Source organism: Odocoileus virginianus, chromosome 23, assembly GCF_023699985.2.
Source record: "Odocoileus virginianus isolate 20LAN1187 ecotype Illinois chromosome 23, Ovbor_1.2, whole genome shotgun sequence".
NCBI classification, from domain to species: Eukaryota; Metazoa; Chordata; class Mammalia; order Artiodactyla; family Cervidae; genus Odocoileus; species Odocoileus virginianus.
This window is the reverse complement of record NC_069696.1, coordinates 13,783,526-13,810,168: the sequence shown is the minus strand read 5'-3', so window position 1 is coordinate 13,810,168 and position 26,643 is coordinate 13,783,526. Positions and strand designations below refer to the sequence as shown.

At 59.4% G+C, this 26,643-nt stretch overlaps 1 protein-coding gene across 1 annotated transcript in view; it reads right to left on the bottom strand.

The window, feature by feature from the left end:
* The window catches only part of TBC1D22A (TBC1 domain family member 22A), a 261,290-nt gene that overhangs the window by 7,661 nt on the left and 226,986 nt on the right, over nt 1-26,643 (bottom strand). Inside the window, 1 exon segment of the mRNA XM_070453523.1 lies at nt 13,391-13,486. Within this exon segment, the coding sequence (XP_070309624.1) occupies nt 13,391-13,486 (96 nt within the window).

The window sequence follows — 26,643 nt, the reverse complement described above, 5'->3', positions numbered from 1 at the left end:
TGCACGCGTTCCCCTGCAGTGACATCGAGCACCCGAAGGTGACAAGCCCAGCGTCCCCGAGAGCTGAATGTGGGGGCAGCGGGCTTGACAAGCGGAGGCCCCCGGAGGAATGTCGGCCGGCAGGCACAACACACCCTCACCCGCAGCCCGCCTCCCAGGGGTCTCCCCGCCACTCCCCTCTGGAGCCTCGCAGCAGTGCCCGGAAGGCGGGCGGGCGGGCTCTGGCCGCCTTGCCCCTCTCTCACCCCCTGGCTTTACGCTGCAGACAAGGACCGCTTCACCACAAAAGAGGGTCCCTGCCCCCCAAACACAAAGAACCTTCTAGGGTGAACGGAGGCTCTGGAGACGAACTCCAGGGTCACCACATCCCCTCACGGCTCACGAGAGACGCGCGGCCCCACCGAGGGCCCTGGCGGCCCAGAGGCAGGGCTCTGACCCGGGAAAGGAGACGGGGGCCCGGGCTCAGGAAGGTCGGGGTGGAGGCGAGGGGGAGGTTTGGGCTCTTTTTCTACAAAAGAAGCCAAAGGCAATGAGGTTCTGGAGCATCCTTACCCTGGGCACTTGGAAGGCTGGGGGCCTCCCATCTCCTCAAGTTACACGATGCCCTCAGACCCTCCGTCCACGGGCACCCGGCCTCACCAGGAGCGGGAGGGCCATGGGCAGGGGCCTCGGACACCTCCAGAGGACTGACCGGAGCAGGAGGCTGGGGGAGGCCGTGAGGCGGAGCGCGCAAGAAAGGAGGTGGAGGTGTGCGGGGCAGCGAGCGACGAGGTGCTCCCAGGTCTCCTGACACCAAGGCGCCCACCCTACGGTCTGTGCCAGGCCTGGGACCAACTCGGGGCAGGGCCCTTCACCCTCGTGCAGAGCACCTGTTGGAGGGGGCCCTGCGGGCAGGAGCGGCCAGGGAGGAACCCCTCATCCAGGCCAGGATTCCAGCCCCTGTTTCTCACGGGGGGCGCTGCAGAAACACCCTTCCCGGCGGGGGGGACCATCCGCTCAGCCGCAGGACCAGGGCCCCAACCCGGAGGTTTAAACGCAAGCTTACTCCTGGGAACCGTTCAGAACTAATGGAGCACTGTGCAGGCTGGCTTTTACCTCCAGACTCCAGTAACACCCAGGCTGTAAATCGCTGGCCGTTAGGACGCATCCCTTTTGTTTTCAGGAATGTTAAAGGGTCACTGGTCCAAACACTCTGGGCCCAAGATTTATGGACTTTTAAGGGCAAAAGTTTCCTTTCTGTCTTCATCAATTCAGAGAGGTGTTTAAAGAAGAGATTCTCCCCACCCCCATCCCCATCCGCTCCGCCAAGAGCCTCGGTGGCAGAGAAGACCCTGCCGGGCTCAGGCTGGGATGGGACGGGGGGGAGGGGGAGGCTGCGGTTCCTGAAGTGTCCACAGCAGCGGCAGCCTCGGGGCCTATACCTGATTTCACCTTGTGAGTGGACTTCTTGAGGGTGAAGGCTCAGTTGGACTACGCCCAGCAGGAACCTGAACCTTCATGGTGCTCGACGGAGAGCAGGGCATGTGTCCCAGTAAATGCTGGGCTGAGGGCAGGTTGGCAGATGGATGGACAGGAGGACAGTGGATGGGTGGATGGTGGGTGGATACATGGATGGGACAATGGGTGGATAGATGTATGGATGGGTGAGTGGGTGGGTGGATAGTTGGATGGGTGGATGAACATATGGCTGGCTGGCTAGATGAATGGATAGGTGAGTGGGGAGTGGATAGATGGATGGATGGTAGGTAGAGAGAAGGACGGTGGATACACACACGAGCAGGTAGGAGGAAGGACAGATTAAAAAGATAAACAAAACAACATCTGGGATGGCCCTAAAAGTAGGCCATGGCCCTATCCTTCCCACTGGAACCCCGGGAGCAGCCGACCTCAGCCTGCGTCTGTGAGGCCACCGCTGAGCCACACTCGGGCCTGTGCCCCCAGCCTGGCAGAGGGCCTCGCAGCATGAGGAGGCTCATGATCAGTCAGCACCATCACCAATCAAACCGATGCACACAGCTGCGAGCACGTCCTGTGGCAGGTGACCGGTGAGGACGGGGGCGTGACGAAGGCCCCACGCCCGGGGGCAGGAGTCTGAATCCCAGGTCCCCCAGCTGAGCACCCGCTCGGGGCTGCCACTTGGCTGCTCATCAGGAGGTGTGTTTCTCGGGTGGGGGTGTACATCATGCTCTCCCAGGACCAATGCACCACCACCGCACCGAGAACCACGTGGCAAGCGGCCCGCCAGGCCCAGGCCTGGAGCAGCAACGCTGACGCGTCCAGGACCCCCCGGGGCGCCCACGTCCACCCTGGACTGCAGGGGAGGGCAGGCCGGGCAGGGGGTGCTCCCATGCCAGGGTTGTCTCCAGTGAATAGCCTGAACCCCCGTTCCCACCTCTGAGCCCCCCGGCCCCGAGCCCACGACCAGGGAGACCCAGCTTGGAACAGGCAGAGCCAACCGGCCACCAGGAAGCAGCAGCAATCCCACACACTCAGCATCTCAGCGCGCTGGTTATTTCCGCTGATTCCTAAATACACACCCAACTTCTGCTCAAGTTACGTCCACGCTCCCACGGAGGAGAAACCGCGTCGAGTCACTGGGCTTGGTTGGGGGCGTCGCTGCCCCCTGCAGCCCGTCTTCAACGTGACTGAGCTGTCCCGAGAGCGACTGTAATGCAGATGGAGTCGCAGACGGGTATTGAGGAGTGCCAATCTAATCAAGAGCGATCAGGGCCCAGGAGGTGCCGGGCCGTCTGCCTCTGACAGGTCCCAGGCTGGCGTGCCCGCCCCGGCAGGAATGAGGGTTATGGCAACGGGGCTGTCTGGAGACATAAAGCCGGCACCCAGAGGCCAGTGCCTCCCCCGACGTCTGAGCACCAGGGTGCATGTCGGCTAAGCCGCACCGTGAGGGCCCATGCCAGCATGACCCCCGCTGGGAAGCCCCCTCCTCTGAAGGGGCTGAGGGCAGTGGAGGGGGCCTGTGACAGGGGCTGCCCATTGCCCTGAGACCCTGGGGCAGGCAGCTTCACACCTGACGCTGTGGGTCACTGAGACCCCATCTTGTGCACAAGACAGACGGAGACCCTGCTACGGCAGGAATGCAGGCACCTGGGGCCTCAACGCCTGAGCTACAGGGGTCGTGGGTGCGTCCCCTGGAAATGGTGTGCGGGACCTGTGGGCACACACGGGACCCATGTCAGTGCCAAGCCTGTCCTCCGAGATGCTCCACTCGGCAACCCCTGCCCCAGACACTGGCCCGGCAGTTACTCAGGGAAGCGGCCTTGGGAGGCCTGAGCCCAGGGGTGACCCAGCGTGGACGCAACAGTGACACATGCAAAGACTTGGTGTGGCATTCACTCACTTTCCAGGCCAAGGCGCCCAGGTCCAGGCTGGACCACCAGATGAGACGGCCACAGACTCTCCAGAGCCGGCCGCCTGTGTGTCCTGGGCTCCCGCCAAACAGGCAGCTGGAAGGCACCCAGCGGGCCGCTAACAAGGAGGGCGCTCCCCAAGGAGGCGGACGAGAAGAGGCGGCACCTGGAGCCCCCACCCCTCAAGCCCGAGGGGACGGCGTGCCCGGGGGGAGGGGCTGCAGACACACAATCCTTGCAGCCTCTCTGGGAAACACACCCACGTCACGCCCGGCTGCAGACACCACTGTCCACGGCCTGACCCACTGCCCTGCAAGGCGGGGGCTGCGTGTCCTCAGTCAGAACCCGCAGAGCACATGGCCGGCATGGGGCAGGGTCAGCTCCAGCCTCTGTCGGCTTCACAGGCTGCGGCCCTGGGCAGCTCTGCCTTGCTGAGCCGGGGGGGACCCTGCCATGCGCTGCTTCCCAGCTCCTCGACTAGGATGGGGTTCACACGCGGTGTCTCGGGGCTCCCAGGGGATAAGGACACCTTCTGGTGACAGAGACACTGGTGAGGACTCCCCGAGGGGGCGTGATTCCCCATCCCTCAGACCGAAACGCTGAGCCCAGACAGGGGCACGGTCTGCCTCTGGCTGGGGGTCGCTGGCGACGGGAAGCACTCAGCGGGGAAGGGTCCCGGCTTCGGGCTCAGAGCGTGAGGCTGGGGGCATCCCAGCTCCCGCAGACGGAGCCCCAGGAAAGCCTGCCCGCGTGGAGAAGGAAAGACGGGGGCGTGGTAGGGCCCATGGCTCCCTGATAAGCGGCAACAGGGGTCCCGTCTGTCTGCTGCGGGGGGTCCGGTGTCCGCCAAGCCCCTGTGTCCCGTCCACTGGCCCTTCGGCCTCGCCCGCCTGGCGGAGGATCGGACGCACCAAACAAGAGGAAAGCAAATATTTTCTCTTTGCATGAGGAGTTAAAAAGATCAATGCAACTTCTGTGAGCTCTGTCTCAAAAAACAAACACCCCAAAATTGAATCGAGAAATCCTATCGTGTTTGCCCTGAAAATCTGCAAACTAATTAGGGTAACAAAATGAAAGTTCCGTACAGAACAAGGGCTTTTAGGATTGGAAGTGGATGACAAGGCAGAGTTCTTTGAGCGCTTCCATCTCGTTTCATCTTATCACTATTATTTATGAGGCTCAAGGGCTGAGGCCTTGGCGAGCCCAGGACCCCGTGGTCAAGCTTGTTAGCTTCAAGCTGAACCCTCCGCCCAGGGCCAGGACGGCTGAGCCAGGCCTGCGGGGCTCGGGGGGCGGGGGGTGGTGGGAGCATGCCCTGTGTTGTCACCTCGCCTGGACCCTGGCAGCCCCCAGCCCAGGGCCCGGGGGTGCTGGATGGTGCTTGCGCCCTGCCCGTCTCTGAGCCCCTCTCGGGTCGTGGCCCCCAGGGGGTTGAGGCTCAGAGGCCTCTCAGGGCTCCTGAGTCGCCGGGCTCTCTGTGCCCAAGTCTCTGGGTGAGAGCGGGCGATTGCATAGCCTCACCCCCCGCAGAGGTCTGCTGCCACCGACCGACGGGAGCCTCCCGGGAAGGGCCCAGGGCAGAACCTGGGCCACAGCGGGCCCAGACAGGGCAGTCACAGCCGGGAGCCCCAGGGAGCTGGCATCCGAGCCCCGCGGTCCCTTCGCTTACTCTGAGCCTCGTTTTCCAGCCTGGAAGGCGGGCCAGAGGCCCCCCAAGCCACTGGCTCCTCTTTCCCTGCCTAGGTCCTGTTGCGGCAACTCCACTGGTGACGTGGACAGCCCAAACCCGCCCCCCTCCCACCTCTCCCGACGGAGCGGCCCCGTCAGGACGGCGCTGACCCAGGGCCCATTCAGAGGCCTGGGAGGCAGGCTGGCCGGAGCCTGCTCCCCTCCGGGCAGCACCCCCATCCCCCAGCACAGAGCCCGGGGCCCGGGGTGCATGACGGTCGCGTGGGAACCAGCACGGGGTTAAATGAGCAGAGGACCCAGAGCCGCCACGAGGCATAGGGGCTCCTTCCATACAGGCGGCCGGAGCTGGGGACCATTAGCCCCAGCTGGCAGGAGGGCGGGCGGGACACGCTCTCCCAGCCGTCAGTACAGAGGCCGTTACTTCCCGGCCCGGGTTTACAGGGAGCGCCGCTGGCCTCGCGGGCGCGAGTGGCCACTAAGTCTGTGGGATCAGCGCCCTCCCTCCAAGTTCCGCCACCTGACAAGCTTGAATCAGACCTGCCCGCGGCCAGGAAGGCTTCCAAGGATCCGGGGCCCATCAGCGTCCCCAAAGGCAGAGCGGCGCTGACCAGCCGGCCAGACCGCCCCGTCGGGGCATCCACGCGGGCCCACCCAGGTCTGGGCGTTCTTGTCTCTATGGAGATACGTTCGGGCATCCGCGGGAGGCGGCAAGATGGAACACATGACGGCTGAGGGGGCTGCGAGGGAGACGTTTTAATAAGGCCCGAGATGTAATTACATTACTTCAGGGACTGAACAGATGAGCTTTTCCGAGTCTATCTGCCTTAGATATCAAACACCATTAATGAGATAATAAGGGCCTTTCAATTAATGATTTGAATGGTGGGTGTAATTTTTTCTTTAATGGCAAGACTAATTCACGGCAGAAATGAGCAGGGAGAGAGACCCTAGCAGAAGACGCTGCTCTGGGCTGCCCTCCTCTCACCTGCAGGGCAGGCTAGTCCTGACGGAGGCTGGACTGGGAACCGGCTGGAGCAAGTGGGCAGACCCGGGGATGCAGGCACCCAGCCGGGAGGGAAAGAGCGACCCAGATGGGCTTGCAGCATCACCTCCACCCAGGGAGAGGGAGGGAGGAGGGAGAGGGAGCACTTGCCACGGCTCCAGCGGATCCCACGCACACCCCTCCCTGCACAGTCCCTCCCCGGAGGATCCCGACTCCGCCCCGGGGGCGTCTGAGCCGACACCGAAGCCTGTGGCGTAGCAGCCCCTTCTATCCGCCAGGCCGACTCTGGGGGCCTGTCTCACACTCGGGCTCTGGGGCCTGGGGACCCCAAGCCGCCCTCAGAAGGGGGGCTCACGACCTGCCTGGTCCCGGACTGGGCACTTTCAGAGATGCTGTGTGACAAACAATTACAACGCGGCCAAGCTTCACGTTAAATACACCTTTTCATATGCAGACATAGAGGATTTTTCAAATTTCACGTTGAGATCATTTAGCGGCCAGGAATTCACCTCCGAGAGGCTAAGAAGTCCTGGTGTGTGCCAGGGACTGTGGGGAAGTGACGAATTCCCACTCACGACAATGCTCAATCATCACCTTTATGCGAAGGTGAAGCTGGACAGGAAATGAAATGAGCTATGTTTCACAGACGTCACCTAAACGACCGTGGGGTCAGGCTGCAGGGGCCCTGGCCCAGTGAGAGGGCAGGGGCGGCAGGCAGGCGGGGCAGGATGCCAGCAGCAGCGTCCGGGCGCTGGGCTTCCGGAGAGGCTGCCGCTTCCAATAAACTGCATGGAGACGACTCCGTGACGAGCTCAGAGAGGACGGGGCGACACAGCTGCTCAGTCCAGGGAAAGCAGCCCGTGTCCAAGGACGACGGGAGGGGGCGCAGTGAACCCGCGAGCGGCTCCCGCCGCCCTGGGGAGCAGCACGGCCAGGCTGCCGTCTGCCCAGGATGCCGGGGACCCGGGGCCCAAGGAGAAGTGCAGAGGCCCCGCTCCCCTTCCTGCTTGGGGGGTCGCCGTGCAAACAAATCAGGAAACAGCAATTGGGAAAGACAGGCGGACACAGAACAACGCTAGATCGCGTGCTGCCCGTCACGTGGGAGGGAGGCGGGGAGAAGGAGTGGCTTGTTTTTGGTAAAAGGGCTTTTAGAACTTTCTGGTTTTTAAAATTTATATATACATAAATAAAAAGCTTTATTAACTTTTTTTTAATTTTGAGGCATGAGATTGGGGTGAGAATACACGGGGACAGTGCTGACCCCATAACCCTCCCCCTTTTGAAGGCCCTCTAGTGACCCTCACCTACGAGTTGATGGGAATGGCCGCCCCGGAAGGGAAACTGCTGGACGGACCAGCAAGAGTCCTGGGGATCCTGGGGCCTCCTAACATCCATGAGGGTCTCCTAATGTCCGTGAGTAACTAAGAAGCCAGCACCGACTCATCTCAGCTCTTAGATCACGGGCAGGCCGGGGCTGGGGGCCACTGGAACCTCTCAGAGCAGGGCCCCGCCCACCCCGCAGAGCCCGAGGATCACCAGCAGGGCCTGCCAGCACTCACGCCGGCAGAACCGCAGGAGAGAAAGGAAAGTGAGGCTCTGGGGAGCGCGTGTGGACCGCCCGCTCCGGCCGTCCGCTCCAGGACTCGCACTGGCACACTCAGCCCAGGGCGGGGGGACCTGGTGACGGGCGGGCTCTCCAGGCGGCAGTTAGAGGCCTGGGCTCAGCCCCAAGGCCACCAGGCCTGGCCCGGCCCCGAGTTCCAGCGGCTCATCTCCTGGAGGGGACAGAGCCCACAGCAGAGCGGGCTGATTCAACAAGAGCTCAGCTGCATCTGCGGACGGTCCTGGGACAGAATCGACTTTCCACAGCCTGGTGCCCACTCTCATCACTGCTCTTCACACGCCACCCGGGAGATGACCGCAGCGAACAGGCCCCCGGGACGGGGGGCAGACACACACCTCCCGGGAGACGACCGCAGCGAACAGCCCCCCAGGAGGGAGGGGACAGGAGCCCAGGGGCGGGGGAGGGACAGCTGAGGTGACAAGGCCCCTGCCCCCCGGGGGGCTGCACTCGGGAAAGATAGAGCACTGGGACGTGGGGTGGCGGGGCGGGCAGGCAGGCCTCCAGGAGGACCCCTCGGGTCAGGGGTCCCGGCCTCCCTCCGCGTGGGGAGGGGCTGGCAGCGGCAAGGGCCTCCCGTCCCAAAGAGAGCGACCACCAGGCATGCAGACCACAGCCAGGCACGCGGATCGGCCAGCCCAGCGCACGGACGGTCACCCTCTCTGCAGCCCAGCCCCTCCTCTGGGGCCAAGACAGTGCTGTTTCGGCCACTGGAGTCACTTCAGCGGCCCACAGGGAGCGCGTGGCCGCCGTCAAACACGCACGGCGCCCCCACCCCCCACAGCGACAGAGCGGCTCATACACGGCAGGGAGCCGGACGCCGAGGCCACGGCCACGACGGTGCTCAGGGATCCAGGCTGGCTCCACGTGTGGCCACCAGGTCATTTCCTTCCTCCTGAGCAGGCTTCACAGCGCCACGGAGAGCCTACCGCTCTTCCAGGAGGACAGGCCGGGCCCACCAGCCTCCTACAGGGCTTGGCCCAGCATGCCCGCGGCTCCCCGGCGTCCTTCCTATGCGGACGGACTGCTGGCCCAGGTTAGGCTCCCCTCCACCGGGGGCAGAGCAGCCTCAGGGACAAGACTCCCTCAGAGCAGCCGCAGCCAGGGCCCAACAGTGCAGAACTGACTGCTCCTACCATCCGCGCCCCGCCGCCTGCCTGCCTGCCTGTGGAACGTGAGCACACAGCTGTCGCCCTGCCACGCACCCAGCACCGGGCAAGTCTTCATTCCTGGGCTCCACCATCTCGCCCGGGACAGCTCGCAGCAGGGGGCCGACACCCCAGGAACTCCTGGTCAAGAAGGTGTCAGCAGCTGGCCCCACCCACGGCCACGCACCCCCCACCCCCGAACACGCGTGACCCAAGGGAACACAGAACGGAGCGATGCGCTTGAAGATCGCTCTTCAACTGACCCAATTTTGTCTTTAAAATGCCTCGAAACGACAAAGAGAGACACAATTGATCTTCATGCTGGCATTTCCTGACATTTGATGTGTCAAATGAACACAGGCTGAAACACAAAACCAAGGAGCATTAACCCGTGGAAGGCCGCTCAGCGGGCAGTTAGTGCTGCCCACCCTGCCCCACGGCCGTTCCTACCATCCAGGAAAAGAGACCAGGCCGGGAGCTAACTATGCATTGGGGGCCCTAGGGCACCAAGGCCAAGATGCAGGGGGACTCGTCCGGGAGGGGATGGAGCCCCGAACGCACATGAGACAGAAGTGCGTGAGCTGAGAGGAGGCGCGCCAACGTCCAGCCAGATGGCAAGGGCACCTCCGTTTCCACCAGGTGGCCGGACGCACTGGACAGCCGGGCCCCGGGGGACAGAGGGCGGGAAAACCTTCCGGAACCTTCCCGTTGCATCCGCTCCCTGGCTTGAGGGCAGAAGGAAGGGCTACGGGGGGCGGGGGGGCAAAGGCGGGCGGGGTAGCCCCTCAATCCTCCTCAGGCTCATCTGACCAGCACCCTACCCTGAACGGCACACGCAGCCCCAACCTCACCCACACACTTCCCTTTCGGAGCAGGCGGGTACCCGGCCCGCGGATCCTCGGTTTCCTCCCGTCCCCGGCCAGGCCCCGTCCACCCCGGGCCGCCTGGCCACCACAGGCTGAGGAGTCCTGATACAGAAGCACAGGCAGGGCCCGGGACGGGGGGCCGGTGGGGACATCAGAGCAGACAGATGCCCCCCACAGCGCCGCCCTTGCCCGTCCCCACTCGGGCCCCGCTGAGCAGCGGTCACAGGAGACGAGAAGGGCCCAGGCAAGCAGAGGCCCCACCGCAGGGACGCGGGGCGCGGGGACACAGCGGCCACCGCGCACGCACCAAGCCCCCGCGGGCCGACCGGGGTTTCCGGACTGGGCCCTGCCCTCGCTCACAGCCTCGGGCGGCTGCAGACACCACGCACGTGCAGGGAGCCGTTTCTGCCCACGAGGCGGGTCACTCGTAAACAAACACGCAGCCACCGATGACCTTACCCGAAACGTTTACAGACCTCGGAGCTCCCGAGGGCCGCAGGGAGAAGGTCCGTGATTTCTGTGGAAGCTCCATGCTCTGTTCACTGCACGTTAATTACTCTCCCCACTGAAGAAAAGCAAGGTGAGCGTGTGGCCGCCTTGCGCGCCTAAGGGACGTGCCCTCCTCCACGTCGAGAGCATGATGCCAGCTTCCGTGGGAGAAGCTTCCGAGGTCACAGAGCATCTCTGCTCCCACACTGCCGGGTCACACACCCCAGAGATGGCCGGGCAGCAGGGACCACCCGCCTGGGTGCTCCGCCCCCACAGCCCCCCAACAGCAAGGCCAGGGCCACCCAGCCCTGCACGGGGGCTGCAGTCACACCTCCAGCCCCGACCCCACGTCCTGGAAGGCCAAACTAAGCTGCCCAGGCTTCTGGATAAAACAGAATGACCTCCTGGGAAGGCTTGATGTCAGCTGCTCCATAAGCTGCGCCTACGAGCCAGCCAAGAAGCGGGCAGCACCAGCCCACAGTCTGCCCGTGTCCCCGTGGGAGAGGAGGTGTCCTGACCTCCAAGGGTGACTTCGGCCACGTGTGCCTGGGGGGTGGGGGGGGCCTAGGCCACCCACCCGCCCTGGGCCCCGAGTCCCACCCTGAAACACCCCACAGGGGCTGGGATGAGGTCAGCGTGCCAGGCACACCTCCAGGGGACACAAGACTGGACGTGGGGAGGCTCCTCCCCGAAAAGACCTTACAGAATCTGGTCAGAGAAAGGCAGGCGGGGGGAGAATCAGGCCCTCGGCGCAGGCTCGGACCTCCCTGGCGCAAGGGGGTGGGAGGCAGGATGCGGGTGGGGGGAGGAGGCGGTTCTGGACGCCCAGCGTGCAGTCTGAGGGCCGTGTGCAGACTGAGGTGGAATGCGGTCCCCTGCACGACGGATGGCACAGCAAGCTCCGGGACCAGAGCTCAGGACAGGGGTGACCGTCCACTCTGCAAGGGACCTCCCTCCAGCTAGGGCACCCAGCAGCCCTCATGGAGGTTCATGGAACTGGACGCAACCAGACCGCTGGCCCGGACCAACTTCACTGAGCTTCTGAGAACTGGATGCAGGAGCCACGCCCATGCCCCACTCCCCAGCGCCTGCACTGCTGGGCCTTCCTCCTCAAGATGCCCCTCGGGAAGTCACTAGTCCCAGAGATGACACAGCGGCAAACCACAGATCTACACAGAGGGAGGCTCTTGGAGCCTTCTCCAGGTATTTCTGCAGCTGGACACCCAGGCCGCCTCCCGTGGATGCAGAATCATTTTCCTGAAATGTCACAACTGCACACACGATTGCCCTGTGCCCACCAGGGCCCCAGAGGTGCTTTATTTAATTTGTTTTCTCTTCTCCTTGCCTTAGTTCAATTCCCCACATCACACTGAGCGTTCACAGCCTGGCCCCATCCATCCCCACGACAGCCAGGCCTGAGTCTAACCTGAGTTGGGGGGAGAGCGACTCTTGCAGCTCCTCAGAGTTGTGGCCGCACCAGCTGCCAGGCTGTGCCGGTCCCCTGGCCCCGGTGAACCCCAAGGCAGGTGAGCAGCGCCCTGAGAGGCTGCAGAGAGTCCCCACCAGCCGCCCGCGTGGCGCCCTCCAGTCATAACAGGCCAACAGGGCCGGACGCCGTCCTGCTGGGCACCTCCTCCCGCCCAGAGCAGCTCCTGGAGGCCTTGGGCCCTGACAGCACTGCCTCTGTTTGGGAAGCAGGTGGCAGAAACTGCGGGCAGAGGGGCAAGGCCCCTGTGCGAGGTCGCTCGGTGTGGTTCCAGGCCCCTGTCCCCAGCCAGAACTCAGCCATTTCTCTGGCCCGGGAGGCTCAGTGGCCGCCCAGCGCTGGGGTCTCAAGTTGTCTCGAGGACGGGCCTTGAGCTCAGGCACTCTCAGGCGCTCTCACGGCCCCCTGCTCTTTCCTACCCGCCTCCCCCCACCAGGCGGGCCCCAGGGCAGCGGGGAGGGAGCAACGTTTGCCTGGGGCCTCCCGGAACCGTTCCCCAGTCAGAGGCCCCAGCAAAACCGAGGCAGGAACCCCTGAGACAGCGTCAGCCAGGGACCCAGGCTCCTGCGTCACCTGTCGGCCAGGCAAGTGCCGGCTGGGCGCAGGCATCGACACTGGCCGCCACCACCAGGGAAGCTGGCCCTTCTCCCTTCATGTGAATGATCCAGCCGGCCGGCAGTCTCTCCCATGCCAGCATGGACGATGGCCCCTGGGGAGCCTGGACCAGCGGCCTGCATCCACTCCCCACACTTGGGTCACCTGGGCCGGTGCCTGCCTCTCTCTACACCCCCACATGCCCGAGCGGAGTGGGAAAAGTGACCTCGTCCTGCTGACCACTTGGAGGCAGGGCGGGCTGGGCCCCGGGTTCTGCGGGCCGGGCAGAGGCCCTCCCTGCCCAGCGTCTCCCGGTGGCCGGGGTGGAAGGCCTGGGCAGTGGGGGCGGGGAGGGGGGGCTGGCTGGGTCTTCCCCACGGCCCCCAGAGGGACGAGCAGGGCCCGCGGGGTGTCTGACAAGCAGGGGGCTGAGGGGCACAGGTCTGCTGTCACCACGCTGCCACCCGCGACAGCGGGGCCTCCTTCCCTCCCTCAGTTGGAAGAAGAGGGGCTCAAGGAGGTGAAGGGGCCGGAGGGCGCAGGGCCTGACCACGGGGATCTCCTCATCACACCCCAGATGGCCCGGCCCCTCCGGGGGTCAACGCCACACATGACCACACGGGCACTCTTTGGGGCGAGGACGGGCAGGCACTCGGCCCGCCTGGAGCCCCTGGGTCGAGGGAGCACAGAGCCTCTAATGAACGGGGACTGAGCCGCTGCGGAAATGTGGATCAGAGAGGCTAAGCAACCAGCCTGGGGCCACACAGCGCCGAAGTGCCGGGCAGCCAGGCTGTTTGATGACGTGCTCACCCCTTCCCTAACTCCCCACTCCCCGCAACCATCACAAGGCTCCCAGGGGCCCCCAGGCCCCTGGGGCACAGCAGCGGCCCAGGGGGTGTCTTTGGGGAGCCTGTGACAGCAAGCTTAGCAAGCTGGTGTGGACACAGCCCAGGCCCCCCGTGACCTACGACCCTGGCGGCAGGGTCTCAGCCTGCAGGTCAGCGCTGACCACAGGCGGCATGTCTCAAAGCTCCTCCGAAAACAACCCTGAGAACTAAAGCTAACTCCCCTCTCTCCCCCAGCAGGGGATCACACCTGGGGTCTTCCTGAAAAGGCATTTACTTACTTGAAAATCTCTTTCTTCCAGTATTTCTTTCCTCCATCTCACGAGAAAAGCAGCGCACACGTACAGGTGGAAATTGGCGAAGCCCTCGGGTTCTGACTGCAAGACAGAACAGTGGAGAAGGTCAGGGCCGGCGGGGAACACAACCAGCCAGCCGGCGCGGCGGTACGCAAAGCCTTCGCTCCTGACTCTCGTCTCATTAAAACAAGACGGTTTTCGCTCTGATCGGCAGCCAGACACAGCGGACGTGCAGGGCAAGCAGGCCCCGTGACTTTCCTGCACGGATGACGGGCAGTGATGATAGAAGGCCGATCTGAGGGGCCCCCACTCCATGCAGCCCTGTGGGAGGGGGGCCCCCGCTTTCCCCACAGAGGCTGATGTCTTGGCCCCGGCCAGGAGGCAGGCAGCGGAGCAGGCACCCCGCCCGGGCACTGCCTGGCCACGACGCTGACGGCAAGTGTGGGTGGCAGGAACGCTGCAGGCCCCTCCCGCGTGGTCACCTGGACCCCTCCTCAGCCGCTGCCTCAGTTCAGACAAACGCCACCAGCATTTGCAGCTAGGGTCCCCTGGGTGCCACCTGAACTGTGTGACAATTGTTTACGAAGTCAAAAAAAATAAAATCTACATCACGTAAGAGAAGGATGGGAAACATCAGGGGCACTCAGGGAGAGGCTGGCGCGTTAAATACAGTGCTCAGTCGCCTAACGTGACATTCAAATGGAGACCCAAAGAGGGCCATCCGTGCAGACATCAGGCTGGGGGAGGAAGGCAAGGGCCCCGAGGCTCGAGGCTGCCTGGCAGGTCCCAGACCCAGCGAGGAGGTCAGGACGGCTGTCCTGGGCCCCAGGCCGGCTCATCTCACTCCACAAGGTCCCGGGCCGCATTCCCCAGTAGGAAACCAAGGCCCTCTTTCCGGCTGCTTCTGAGATACCCTGTTTGTCTTGGATGTTCTGAGTTTTCCTTGTGATATTTGTTCTGCTTGAGCTATCCTGAGCGTGCGGAGCGTCCAGCAGTTTTGGAAAACCGTCACTCATGCGCCCATGCAGATGTCGTGAGCTCGCTGTATTTCCCCAGAACCTTGGTGAGGTGGGTGTGAGGCCTTTTCCCACTTCACCCAACCTCTCTGTTCATAAGCTCCACCTCTCGTCCCTCCAGGAGATGCACTTTCTTCAACTCTGTCTTCCAGTTCACTAGTTGTCTCTTCAACTGGATCACAACTCCTGTCCGGCTCATCCGTTACATCTGAAACGTGCATGGCTTCTCACAGCGGCTTTGTAAATTGTGCGTTTCCCTCTCCTCCTCCTTTCTCGCTCACTGTGTCCCTCTTTCATCACTTCGAACACGTTGACCTTAACTCCCAGCACATCGCAGGTGACCTCTGAACTCTGCGGTCTCTGCGGCGCGCTTTCTGCAGCCTGTTCTCTCTGCTGAGTCTCGCTTTTGGTAGCCTGCCTCCTCGGACTTTAGTGATTCCCCCGCTTGGAGCTTGTGTTTGATGAAATAAATCTATTGTTAAGGCAGGACAAAAAGTGTTTAACATAAAATTCTGTCTGGGTCACTAGTCCTTACTGGCGTGCGCTGTGCATTGACACATGAACCAGACCTCTCAGGAGACACAGCCGCCTGCTCCCCCTAACAGCAACTTTCTCCCGGCACCAGCAAGATGCCTCCTCAGGAGACAACAGGCCTTAACCCTGTAAGGGGTCAGGATGACCTACTACTTGCCATACGCGCAGACCTGGAGTAGGTAAACTGTCGATCTGTCATCTGATGTATAAATGCTTCTCTCAAGTATCTAATATATTCCTGTGCGTTAGCTTCTATTGGGAGGAATAGTCCTCAGAGCTTTCTGAAAGACTGTCTCCCAGGTTATTATCCTCAGGTGGGCCTGAATAAAAGTCTCCACATCTTTCTTAGCATGCATGGTAAGTTGCTTCAGTCATGTCTGACCTTGCAACCCCACAAACTATAGCCCACCAGGCTCCTCTGTCCACGGAATTTTCTGGGCAAGAATACTGGAGTGGGTTGCCATTTCCTCCTCCAGGGGATCTTCCTAACCCAGGGATCAAACCCTTATCTCTTACGTCTCCTGCATTGGCAGGGGGATTCTTTACCACGAGCACCACCTGGGAAGCCCCTTTTTTCTTAGATTGACTATTCACTCATTTTTTTTGTCGACATGTTCTTTGGAACTTCTATCTGTTGGAAGTCTCTGAGATATGCATCGAGAATGATTTTCTTTAGGGAAGGAAAAAAAAAATTCGTATTTGCTTCTGCCAGAAGCTAAAGGCCCTCGCTATTATCCCAAGACTGGTTTCAAATAAATCTTCAGCTTGAAATACTGTAGACGAGTAAGCGCGATGAACTGGGACTGCAAATCCGTGCGAGGGCGGGGCTGCGCTCAGAGGCTCTGAGGGGAGGAGCTTTGCTTCCTTCTCCCCTAACGGCCACCGCCGCGGCCGACGAAGGCCAGCGTCAGCGCCTGCTCAGCCCTGGACAGGCTCCAGGTGAGTCTCCTGCCTGGGGCCCCCCGCCGCCGGGCAGAAGGCCTGGGAATCACCTGCCAGTAGCCCGGGGTGAGCGCCTCGCCACTGCTCCTTACCTCGCTCGATTTACATTTTCTCGAGACTTCTGGTCTATAGTCGCCTCTCTCCCTTAAAAATACACCAGCATCCTTTGGTGTATCCTGTGACGGAGGGGCCTGCTAACTTGGTTAATAGCCTTTACTTTGTCCTGGGAGTGCAGAGGTCAGCCTTAGGCCAGCCCCCGGACCCACCCTCTCTCGGAGTTCAGGAGGTGGGCTGCAGATTCTGCGTCCTCTAAGACAGGGGTCCCCAGCTCCGGGCTGTGGGTCTGTACCTTCAGTCAATCAGCAGCGGCTCCAGGTTCAAGTGCGCAATAAACGCCACGCGCTTGAATCATCCCAAAGCCACCCACCTGGTCCGTGGAAAAACCGTCTTCCACGGAATCAGTCCCCGGTGCCAACACGGCGGGGAACTGCCGCCACGAGGTTTCCCAAGCTGGCGAGCAGAGCGGAGCGTGAGCCACGAGTTCACGGGAACAAGAGCGTTCGGGGAAAACGGAGGTTTACAGCTTCTCTTAAGTGGATTGTTTGTCTTCAATGACTTGGTAAATTACACTAAAATAGCAATTTAATAAATAAAAATTTCATATCCTAATGGAAAGTGGGCTTCTGCTTTAATGAAGCTTAACCTGAACAATAAATATCACCGTCAGCTGCCCAGAGCGGGGAGAGACCAGGAGGCAGCGGACGCTCACACGTCACAGGGCCCACAGCAGGGCCCCCCTCGGGACGGGGGTCTCCCTCATCTTTGGGATCCGGCACCTACAATCGGGGTCTTCCCGACTGGTGTGGAACCAGCCACACAGACTGGCCGTTTCACAACAAGTCCAGGGGGAGGCAGGAGCATGCAGCACTCTCCAGGGACCAAGGACGTGTCCCTGGGAAGCCCCAGGGTGAGGATCCTGATGACCACAGCGGTCAGCTATGGCGCCCCCCGGGAAGCCCCCAGGGTGGGGCTCCTGATGACCACAGCGGTCATCCCCAGTGTCCCTGGGAAGCCCCCAGGGCGGGGCTCCTGATGACCACAGTGGTCATCCCTGGCACCCCCCTGGAAGCACCCAGGGCGGGGCTCCTGATGACCACAGTGGTCAGCCATGGCACCCCCCGGGAAGCCCCCAGGGTGGGGCTCCTGATGACCACAGAGGTCATCCCTGGCACCCCCCTGGAAGCACCCAGGCGGGGCTCCTGAAGACCACAGCGGTCAGCCATGGCGTCAGGGCCATTTCAGAGCCGGCTCTGCAGGGGGGCCTGACCCAGACCAGGCCATCCAGCCGCCACGCACTTGGCCGGGCTGCACACCCTCCTCTCCTGCCTCCCCAGGCTTCAGGCGACTTGGGAGGAGAAGGAAGCCAGGGAACTGGCAAGGCTGCTCGGCAGGAGACGGGCCCCACGAGCAGGCCTCGTGTGTGGGGGCTTATGCTGGGACAGGAGGGGCACAGACACCAGCTTCTCATGGCCTCCTGCAGCCCTGGGGAGAGGCGGACGGGGCAGTGGGGAGCGCCCTGCCACAGTCTCAGCCCCCAGTCCCTGTGATCCTGCCACTGATCGGCTGGAAACCTCCCCCTGTTGGAGATTCGGCTGAAACGGCCCCTCAGGCATCCAGGGCCCCACCCACCTAGCCAGCCTCCTCCCGAGGTGAGCCTGCCGCCCTGTCCCTGTGCTCACCACCTGCACCCACAGCCCAGCCCTGCGTCCGGAACCAGCACTTGGGAAAAGCCCCTGCGAGCCCGGGTGGCTTCAGAACCAGGTGAACCGGGTCTGGACAGGCTTGTCCGAGTCCGGCTCTCTTCCCGGAGCCCAACTCCATCAGCCCACAGGCGGGGGACCCGGCCGCGGCGTGGAGGGGAAGGACGTCCGGTGGGACACGGGCAGAGCCCACCAGTCCACAGGGAGCGCCCCCGACCCGCACGCCGTCCTCCCTGCAGCGGAGGCCACGTTCCAGCCCCCTCAGGCCGCCAGGCAGTCTGCAGAGCAAACACTCTGACCCTTCAACAAGTGGGCCAGGGATATTTTCTTCAAGATTCTGATGGTTCTGGTTAATACAACAAGAGAACATTCTGGCAAATCATGTTTCAGATCATCTCAATGTCACCCTGTCTTACTCGCTAATTAAGAAAACAGGGTGCTCTAGGACCAGACAGGGTCACAGTGCCAGGGGCTCCCATGAGCGCCATGAAATTCCTGGTTTGTTTTCTGCACTTTACCAAGCTCCTTTAGGCAGACCCCGCAAGGCTCACGCGTAGGGGAAGTGGCCGGGCTTCTGCTGCCCAGCACCAGGGTGGCGGGGGCTCAGAGCACATGCTGCTGGTAACATCGGGCCGACAGAATGGCCTCAAGGGAGGCCAGGGCTGCGGCTGGACGGCAGCATGCTGTCCATCACCTTTTTGAAAAACAAGCCTGGAAGCAGAGTCTCCTACCAAATGTTCACCCTCGGAATTCTGAGGCCGGGGAATTCTGGAGGTCAAGGAGAAAACACTGTTCCTATAACAAACACCATGTTTAAAAATCATAAACCTCACTAGCTAAGGAAAAGACAATTCACAGAAGATCCCGGATGCACTTGGAAATGACCACATCAAAGCCCCATTCCCATTCCAATCGGATCAGACATCCAAAATCTAATGCTAATGTGGACATCTGTCTTTGGCAGACAAGGGTGGGCAGACCAGCTGGGGAAGAAAAGGATTATTTGATAAATGATACTGAAATAGCCGGCTACCCATACGGAGAGAGTAAAATTAGATCCCTACCTCATGCCATAAGCCCCAATTCAAAGAGGATTACAAAGCAGCCCGCAAAGGCAAAACCTTAAGAGCGTAAGCATCAATTGAAAAAAAAAAAGAAAACCAGTAAATTTGACAACACAAAAATTTAAAACTCCTCTGTGACAAAGGCACTAGAATTATGGTAAATGTACAAGTCACGGACGGGCAAACACCACCTGCAACGCACATTTGACTGACAGAGGACTAGTAGCCACGACGTGCGTCTTCTTATAAAATCCGCCTACGAAACCACAAGAAGACAAGTGACCTGCTAAGAAAAGCAGGCCAAGGATGTGAACACACTTTGAGTGGTCAGTGAAAACAGGACAAGCTGCTCACACTCACGGGTAAGCGGGGATGCAGACAGCAAGATGGGCAGAAGAAAGAAGTCAGCTCAGGTTTTTCAAACGGGCAAAGCCTAGGAACTGTGAAGACTGCAGCATACAGGGGAGGACGTGGGCTGAAAGGAACTCTGCACATGCTGGGGCGGGGCCTGGAGGGCACGTCTCACTGGAGAGCCTGCAATGTCGGGATGTCACCTCCTGTAACCCAGAAAAGCCCCATCTTACACTGGACACCCCCTGAGCCAGAGGGTGAGGAGACGTGGGCACGAAGGTTAGACTGGGCGCTTCTGGCAACTGCAAAAGACTCAGAGACAGCTCAGATGTCTTTCAACAGGAGAATGGATGAGTTATAACACATTCATACAGTGTGAAACTATAAAGGCTGAAAATGAGTGAAATACAATGACATCCACCAAGATGAGTAAGTATTAAAAAATAAAGCTGAGCACAAGCAGCTAGTTGCCAAAGAATATGTGTGATGCCATTTATAAAAAGTTTCAGAATATTAAGAGCATACAAATTGTTTATGGATATATATGTATGTGAAGAAAATTTAAAAAAAAAAGCACATGTAGAAATTTTATAAAAACCAATTTCAAGGTAGTGGTTATCTCTGGAGAATGAGGAAGGAAGCTTCAATGGCGTATGTGAAATTAAATTTTTAAATAAGTAATAAACGATCTGAAACAAAAATGATAAATGAACTGTCAGATTTAACACAAATGGGTAGTCAGTACACAGGCACGCACCGTGTTATTAACTGTACTTTTCTCTACACGTAAGACTTTTAAAACATATATAACTAACAAGGACCTACTGTGGCCTTCCCCGGTGGTTCAGAGGTGAAGAGTCTGCCTGCAGTGCAGGAGACACGCATCTGATCCCTGGGTCGGGAAGATCCCCTGATCTGATCCCTGGGTCGGGAAGATCCCCTGATCTGATCCCTGGGTCAGGAAGATCCCCTGATCTGATCCCTGGGTCGGGAAGATCCCCTGGAGGAGGGCATGGCAACCCACTCCAGTGTTCTTGCCTGGAGAAGCCCATGGACAGAAGAGCCTGTGTCTCACAAAAGAGACACAACTTAGAGGCCAAACAACAACAAAGTGAAAGTGAAGTCGCTCAGTTGTGTCCGACGCTCTGTGACCCCGTGGACTGGAGCCCACCAGGCTCCTCTGTCCGTGGGATTCTCCAGGCAAGAGCGCTGGAGTGGGCGCCACGTCCTTCCCCAGAAACAACGAGGCCCTGCCGCATGTGCAGCACAGGGAACCCTGTTCAGGGCTTTGCGACGGCCGATGTGGGGCAAGACGCTAAAGGAGAGGGGCTGTGTGCACACGTGTGGCCGACTCACACGTATGACGGACTCACACGCATGCCTGACTCACGCTGCTGCACGCACAAACACCGCACTGCAAATCAACTAGACTCCAGCAGAGAGTTGAAAAGACTCCTTATGGTCGAAACAGAGGAGAAAGACTGGGGGCCACCTGGCAATTGTCCCTCGCAGGGCCGCCGAGCGCGGGATCTCTGCCTCCTGGGGCTCCGGCCCAGCTCGGGGCATCATCGGGCCCCAGGGTCCCCGCTGTCACTCAGACCCTGGCCTCGGTGGCCCTCCCGCTTCGATTCTGACCTCTGTCAGCCGCGGCAGGGCTGCTGGCCCGTTTTCACCCCCAGGGAGAAGCCTTGACTTTTGAGAGAAGCTCCGAGGAGGAGAACTTAACACAGCCCAACTGTCCCTGAGTCTCTCGGCCCTTCCCCTCCCCCAGCCACTGGCTGGAGGCGGAGGATGAACCCGTACGCCTCCTAACGCTGCGAGTTTTCTTCAAACTGCATGTCAGGCTCCGCAGTGGATCAAGGTTTGCTTATAAAATGACAGAATGGAAGTTTGAAACGACTACACGATTAGCTAAATGCAAATGAGCTGGGCAAGAGACACATTTTTTGAAAATCGGGCAATCAGGCAAAGAAACAGTTTTCCTTCTATTTTTTATAACAGAGAAACGGTGATAAAAGGAACAATTTTTCACCTTTAATTGCATCATTAAACTTTCCTTATAATTTTTGGCCCTGAAATAAAACCGAGTGGCCTTCTGGCACAAGAGATTTTCCCGAGCATGTGTATTTACGTAGATGGATTTCTGAGGCCATTCAAACGACGGGAATTGTTCCCAGTTCTTTGTGCAGATTCGAGAGCACCAACTTCAGCTGTGCCAGCAAAACCTCTGCGATGACTTCCTTTGAAACATTCGTCACCGGGCCAGTGCGCTACACAATTACCTACCACGGATGCAGAGCACGGCCATCTTAAAATTCACACCGACACCCGCGCGTCTGGGGCCTGGCTCCGTAATGGAACTGTAAATCACATTTCATTATGCAGCCGGGTCCTGAGGCATAAATGAGCTGGTGCCCATCCAGCCAGTCTCACGGTGACTGATCTATTATCTCTACGCCAACCTCTATTAGCCCTCGCCGGATACTTATTGGCATGTGTCTGTCCACATTTCAGGGCATTCCCAACGGCTGGGGGACAAAGGTCACGGCCTGTCAGATTCATGCCGGGAGTCACTGGCTGGACGCTCCTCCAACAGGGAGGGCTGGTCTGGGAAAGGGACAGTGACCCACCTGTGGCTGCTGTGACGTATCAATAATTCCCAACTCTGAGGAACCTTTTAAAGCTGGAAAAAGAGCATCAAATAACAACGAATATGAAAAATTCTTTTAAAGTTTCTAATGAATTGTTACTCCTAGGGTGATGCTGTGAGATCCTCAGGATTCTCTGGAGAAACAGGACCACAAGGATGTGTGTGTGTGTGTGTGTGTGTGTGTGTGGGACAATACAGCGTGCACGCGCGCGCACACACACACACACACACACACACACACAGATTGACTGTAGAAGCCTGGAAAGACCAAAATCTGCTGGGGAAGTCTAGCGGGCTGGAGACCCAGGGGACAGCTGATGCTGTTCAACTGCAAAGACCTTACCTCCTGGAGGCAAAAAGGCTTCGTGCTCAGGGGAGGCTGGCCTTGGTTTCATTCAGGCCTTCAGCTGATTGGATGAGGCCCACCCACGCTCGGGAGGGCAGTCTGCTTTATGCAGAGTCCGCTGACTTAAAGGTTACACTCATCCAAGTTATACAGAAACATGCAGAACATTGACCAAACATCTGGGCATCACGGCCCAGCCTGGCTGACACACAAAATTAACCGCCACCCAGATCATGACCTGTCCGCAATCGGGAAAGGTGTTCTCCAGTGCCACGTTCCCCGGTCCTCTTAGACGACAAACGGGTGGTTTAAACATTCAGTTAGTCAACAGAAGGGTCAACAGTCCCTGAGGAGTGACAAGCTTCTCTGGCTCCGATTCACAAGGGAGGATTTAACCCTTAAATGCAGAAAGGCCACCAGCGAAAGTCAGTGAAGAGCCAAACCAACAGGGGCTCTGCTTCAAACACGATGGCACAGCCCCCAGCACAGGCACCGAACGAGACGGCGCCACTCGGCCCCTGGGGCACAGACCGCCCGTCACCTCCAGGAGACATCTGGGGGAGGGGGAACCACAAGTTCATGCATCACGAGTGTCGCACTGCCTGCAAACGCATCTCCTTTATGGATGAAATCAAAGACATTGTTTGAATGCTGCTGTCAAAACCCCATGAATTACACAAGCTCTGCAGGACCGCAGGGCTAGAGCCAGCATCGCACAGTCAGTAACCTCAGCTGCCCGCGTTGGACCCTCCCACTCCCCAAAGGAAAATACCGCACCCCTGACGGCCTGGCGTCTTCGTGAGACCAAGGACCAGTGCAGGTCTGCGGGCACCACCTTACAGGCCTTTTTGCTACGCCGTCGAACCTGAGGGTCTGTGCTGCTGTTTAGCGTTTGTCAAGGACATTCTTGGCAAACTAAAAGGGAAAAGATCCTGCTGTGGGTCCTGATTAGTTTTTCTTTGAAGCAAGAAATGACATCACACCAGTTAACAACTCAAAGCTTCAGTTCTCTCTGTAAACGGAACGGAGCCAGGAGAGAAGAGATCAGAGAGAGGAAGTGAGCTGCAGCTCCTGGTGAACGAGCCAGGCTCCCATCACAGCCCTGCGACGACGCACGGCGCTGCCCGTCACTGGACCAGCAGGCCGGCACGCCTGAGCGTCCACAGGCTTGGCCGGGAGCGCGTGGGCAGCACACCCTGCCTGTCTGGCGAGCGTGCTCAGAACCAGAACTCCTACCCCGAGTTAAGCCCCAGCCCTGCCTCCCCCCAGGTCTCTCCGGAGGCTCCCCCCGCCTTGGCCTCCCCGCCCCGCCCCGTCTTGCCTGACTCTGAGGCCTGTGTGGTCTCCCTCCTGGGCTCACTGCTGTGTCCCCCCAACACATCAGGACATGCCTGCGCAGCTCGCTCCGTAGAAGGCCTCCCCCACTGAAGACACGGGTCCACGGGGACCCCTCTGCCTTCCCAGGCAGGGCAGTGGGCCCACCCCAGCTCCCCGCCGGCCTCAGCCGCCACGGGCTCATCTGGGGGGACAGAGCGCACATCCACTCTCAGGGGAGAGGGTGCCATGTCTACGTGCACAGCACCAAGCCCCGCAGCAGGACGGAGCCCAAGAATGAAGCTGACATACCGATGCCTGTCTCTGTGAGCCCGAGTGTGAGAGCTCTGAAAGACGGACAGACAGCTCAGCTCCCGGTGAACCTCAGGCTCCTCCGTGTGAAGGGAGCGCTGGGCCGGCAGACACGCTTTCAGGCCTCAGGGCGTCAGGACAGGCCCCAGGGTTTGCACTGCAGAGACAGGACCCGGAGACGGCGAGGGCCACACACACGCTTCCAGAAGTGGGGGGTGGTCTCTGGACGCCCACCTCTGTCAGCATCCCCGCATGGCCAGCAGCCTAAGAGCCGGCCTCTGTAAACTCTCGTTCTGCAGCAAACGAGCAAGGCGGATTCCCAGAGCAGAGCCATCGTGGCCTGCAGGCCCCGCAGGGCCTGTGTCCCCCTGGACAGGGGCAGACCACTCATTTCCTACAACAAAGCAACAAAGGACATGGGTTTGGGCCAAAATGTCTGGTTTTCCACCTCCTGGACTGCGGTCCCGGAAGTTACTCAGGAGGAGACTACGGGAGCAGACGGTGGTAGCGGGTGTGAGTTCGTCCTGAGAAATCACGACATCTGGCTGACGCGGGGCTCCCTGCAGGCAGCAGCCGGGCCTCACGCCCCACGTCTTCACGCTGCTCAGTGCTTGGCAGCAGGACACATGCCTCCGGGTGGACAAGGCTTAGACGGACCAGCAGATGTCCACTCTGAGCACGGCGCAGAATCAGAACCCCAGTCTCCAGGTCGCCGGCCCAGACTCTTCATTCTTAACCACCTGCCAGCAGGCTGTCAGAGAGTAAGGTCTGAGAGCCGCCTGCACTGTGAGCTTCTGGGGACAAGGACCCACCCTGCCCTCTCCTGGGTCTCCCCCGGGAGCTGGCCCAGAGCTTCCACACACAGTGGACATTCAGCAAGTGACCAAAATGCTGAGTAAGGGAAGGAGGGCCGTGTTCCTGCTCCCAGTTACAAAGCTTGTCAGCTCCCAAAGACCGAACATTCAAAGGACCTCAAGCACCAACCCAGAGCCAAGACTTATACGAGGAGTGAGTGAAAACTGCTAGTTGTGTCCGACTCTTTGCGACCCCATGGACTAAACAGTCCATGGAATTCTCCAGGCCACAATACTGGAGTGGGTAACCTTTCCCTTCTGCAGGGGATCTTCCCCACCAAGGAATCAAACCGGAGTCTCCTTCACTGCAGGCAGATTCTTTACCAACTGAGCTACCAGGGAACGCCAAGAATACTGCAGAGAGTAGCTTATTCCTTCTCCGGGGGATCTTCCTGACCCAGGGATCAAACCTAAGTCTCCCACATTGCAGGTGGATTCTTTACCAGCTGAGCTAACAAGGGAAGTTCAGGATTTAAACCAGCCCCCTTGCAAATAAGGATGCGAATAAGACTGTTATTGCTTCGAAACTAATTTGAGCAGAAAGAATCCACATTCACCTAATGGCCATTCTCTAGGGCATTCCCAGATTTGGCAGAAAACACTGAGGATAGAGAACAGCGCCTCCTGTGAGCTGAACACGGAAACGCACCCAGGAGTCGGTCCTTGTGTTTACAGGTGACGTGTGGGCAAGCTTCAGAGGCGAGCTGGTGAGGGTTTCATTTAGAAATCACGATGCCCTCACAGACTTCAACATTATCGGGTGTGTTTTAATCCACTGCCATCACAATATTTCCCGATGTTCAACCTGCCCATTTCCGGCCCCTTTAAATTGGGCTTCCGAGATGACCCCAGCAGTCGGAGAAGGCCCCCGCTCTCTCTACAAAGAGATGCTGCAGAGTCTTCTAGAACATTCCTGCCTGACCCTGAGGAGCCTACGTCCTTGTCACAGGAAATGGTACAGAGGCTCCTGGTGGGGGGCGGGAGGGGGGGTGGCCTGCTTCCCCAGGGTTCATCACTGGACCCAGCAATTTTCGGTGGAGGAAGTCAGAAGAAGGGATTTTACTTCTTTTAAAGAGAACACATCACAAGTTCATACTGCATCTTGACTTATATTTAAGATTACAGCGCTTTTCCTTCTTTGATTTTATGCTTGATTCTCTTTCCTCTTAGGTGAAAAATCTCATTTCCTATAACATTATCATAATCACTTATTTGCTTTACCCTAATGTATGTATTTACGTGTAATGTGTGTACATAAGCAATAGTTTCAAGGTAGCACTAATGTTAGCACTAACAATCTGATTGCCAAGTAGTTTTTAAATTTTTTGGCAATTCTTTTTGCACTTGAGATGTATACTGCGGGGGCTGTGCATGCAAACTGTCCGAGAGGCTCCTTGAAGTCATTTTTCTCTCTGTCACTGGGGCCACCAACCAGTGATGCAGCGAGGTCCACTTTTTACTTCTTAATTTTGTTCATGCTTTTTAAGGCCCGCTTGCTTAGGTTGAGTTTGGCTTTGTAATTGTGAAAAGCAGCACGTGATGCCGCAGTAAGGACCTCGACCGAGCTGCGTTTGGAGAAGTCGGGCAGCATGCTTGCCTCCAACACCGCCCCTCCTCCCCCGAAGTCACAGCTTTCCCACTGGCGTCTGGCTTTCCCTCTCGCTGACTTTCTTCTTTTGTCTGCAATATAGGTAAATGCACGTGTGCTCACGAAAACCTGTGTGTGTCTGTCTGTCTGTCTGCCCATGTGTCTGTTCATACTCCCTCAACCAACCGACCAACAACTGACGGGGCCCACACATGCTGTGCCTTTTCCCTGCCGCAAACGATGCGGCCGAGAGCCCTCCAGCCACACGCGGGAAGCACGCACCCCTGCGCCCACCGCGAGGAGCAGTGCGCAGCCCCTGGAGCATCAATCGAGCTGCCCAGGCTGAGGGACGCCCGCGGGGCTGCGGGCCCTTTGCGATTACAGGCAGCCCTCTAACGGGCAGGCCCCATGGACACCGTGTTTTGTATTTCCTTCAGCTTGTCTTCTGGATTGTTCCTGGGCCAGCAGGTAAGAGCCCACGTTGTTGGCGAGGGCACTGATCAGCCC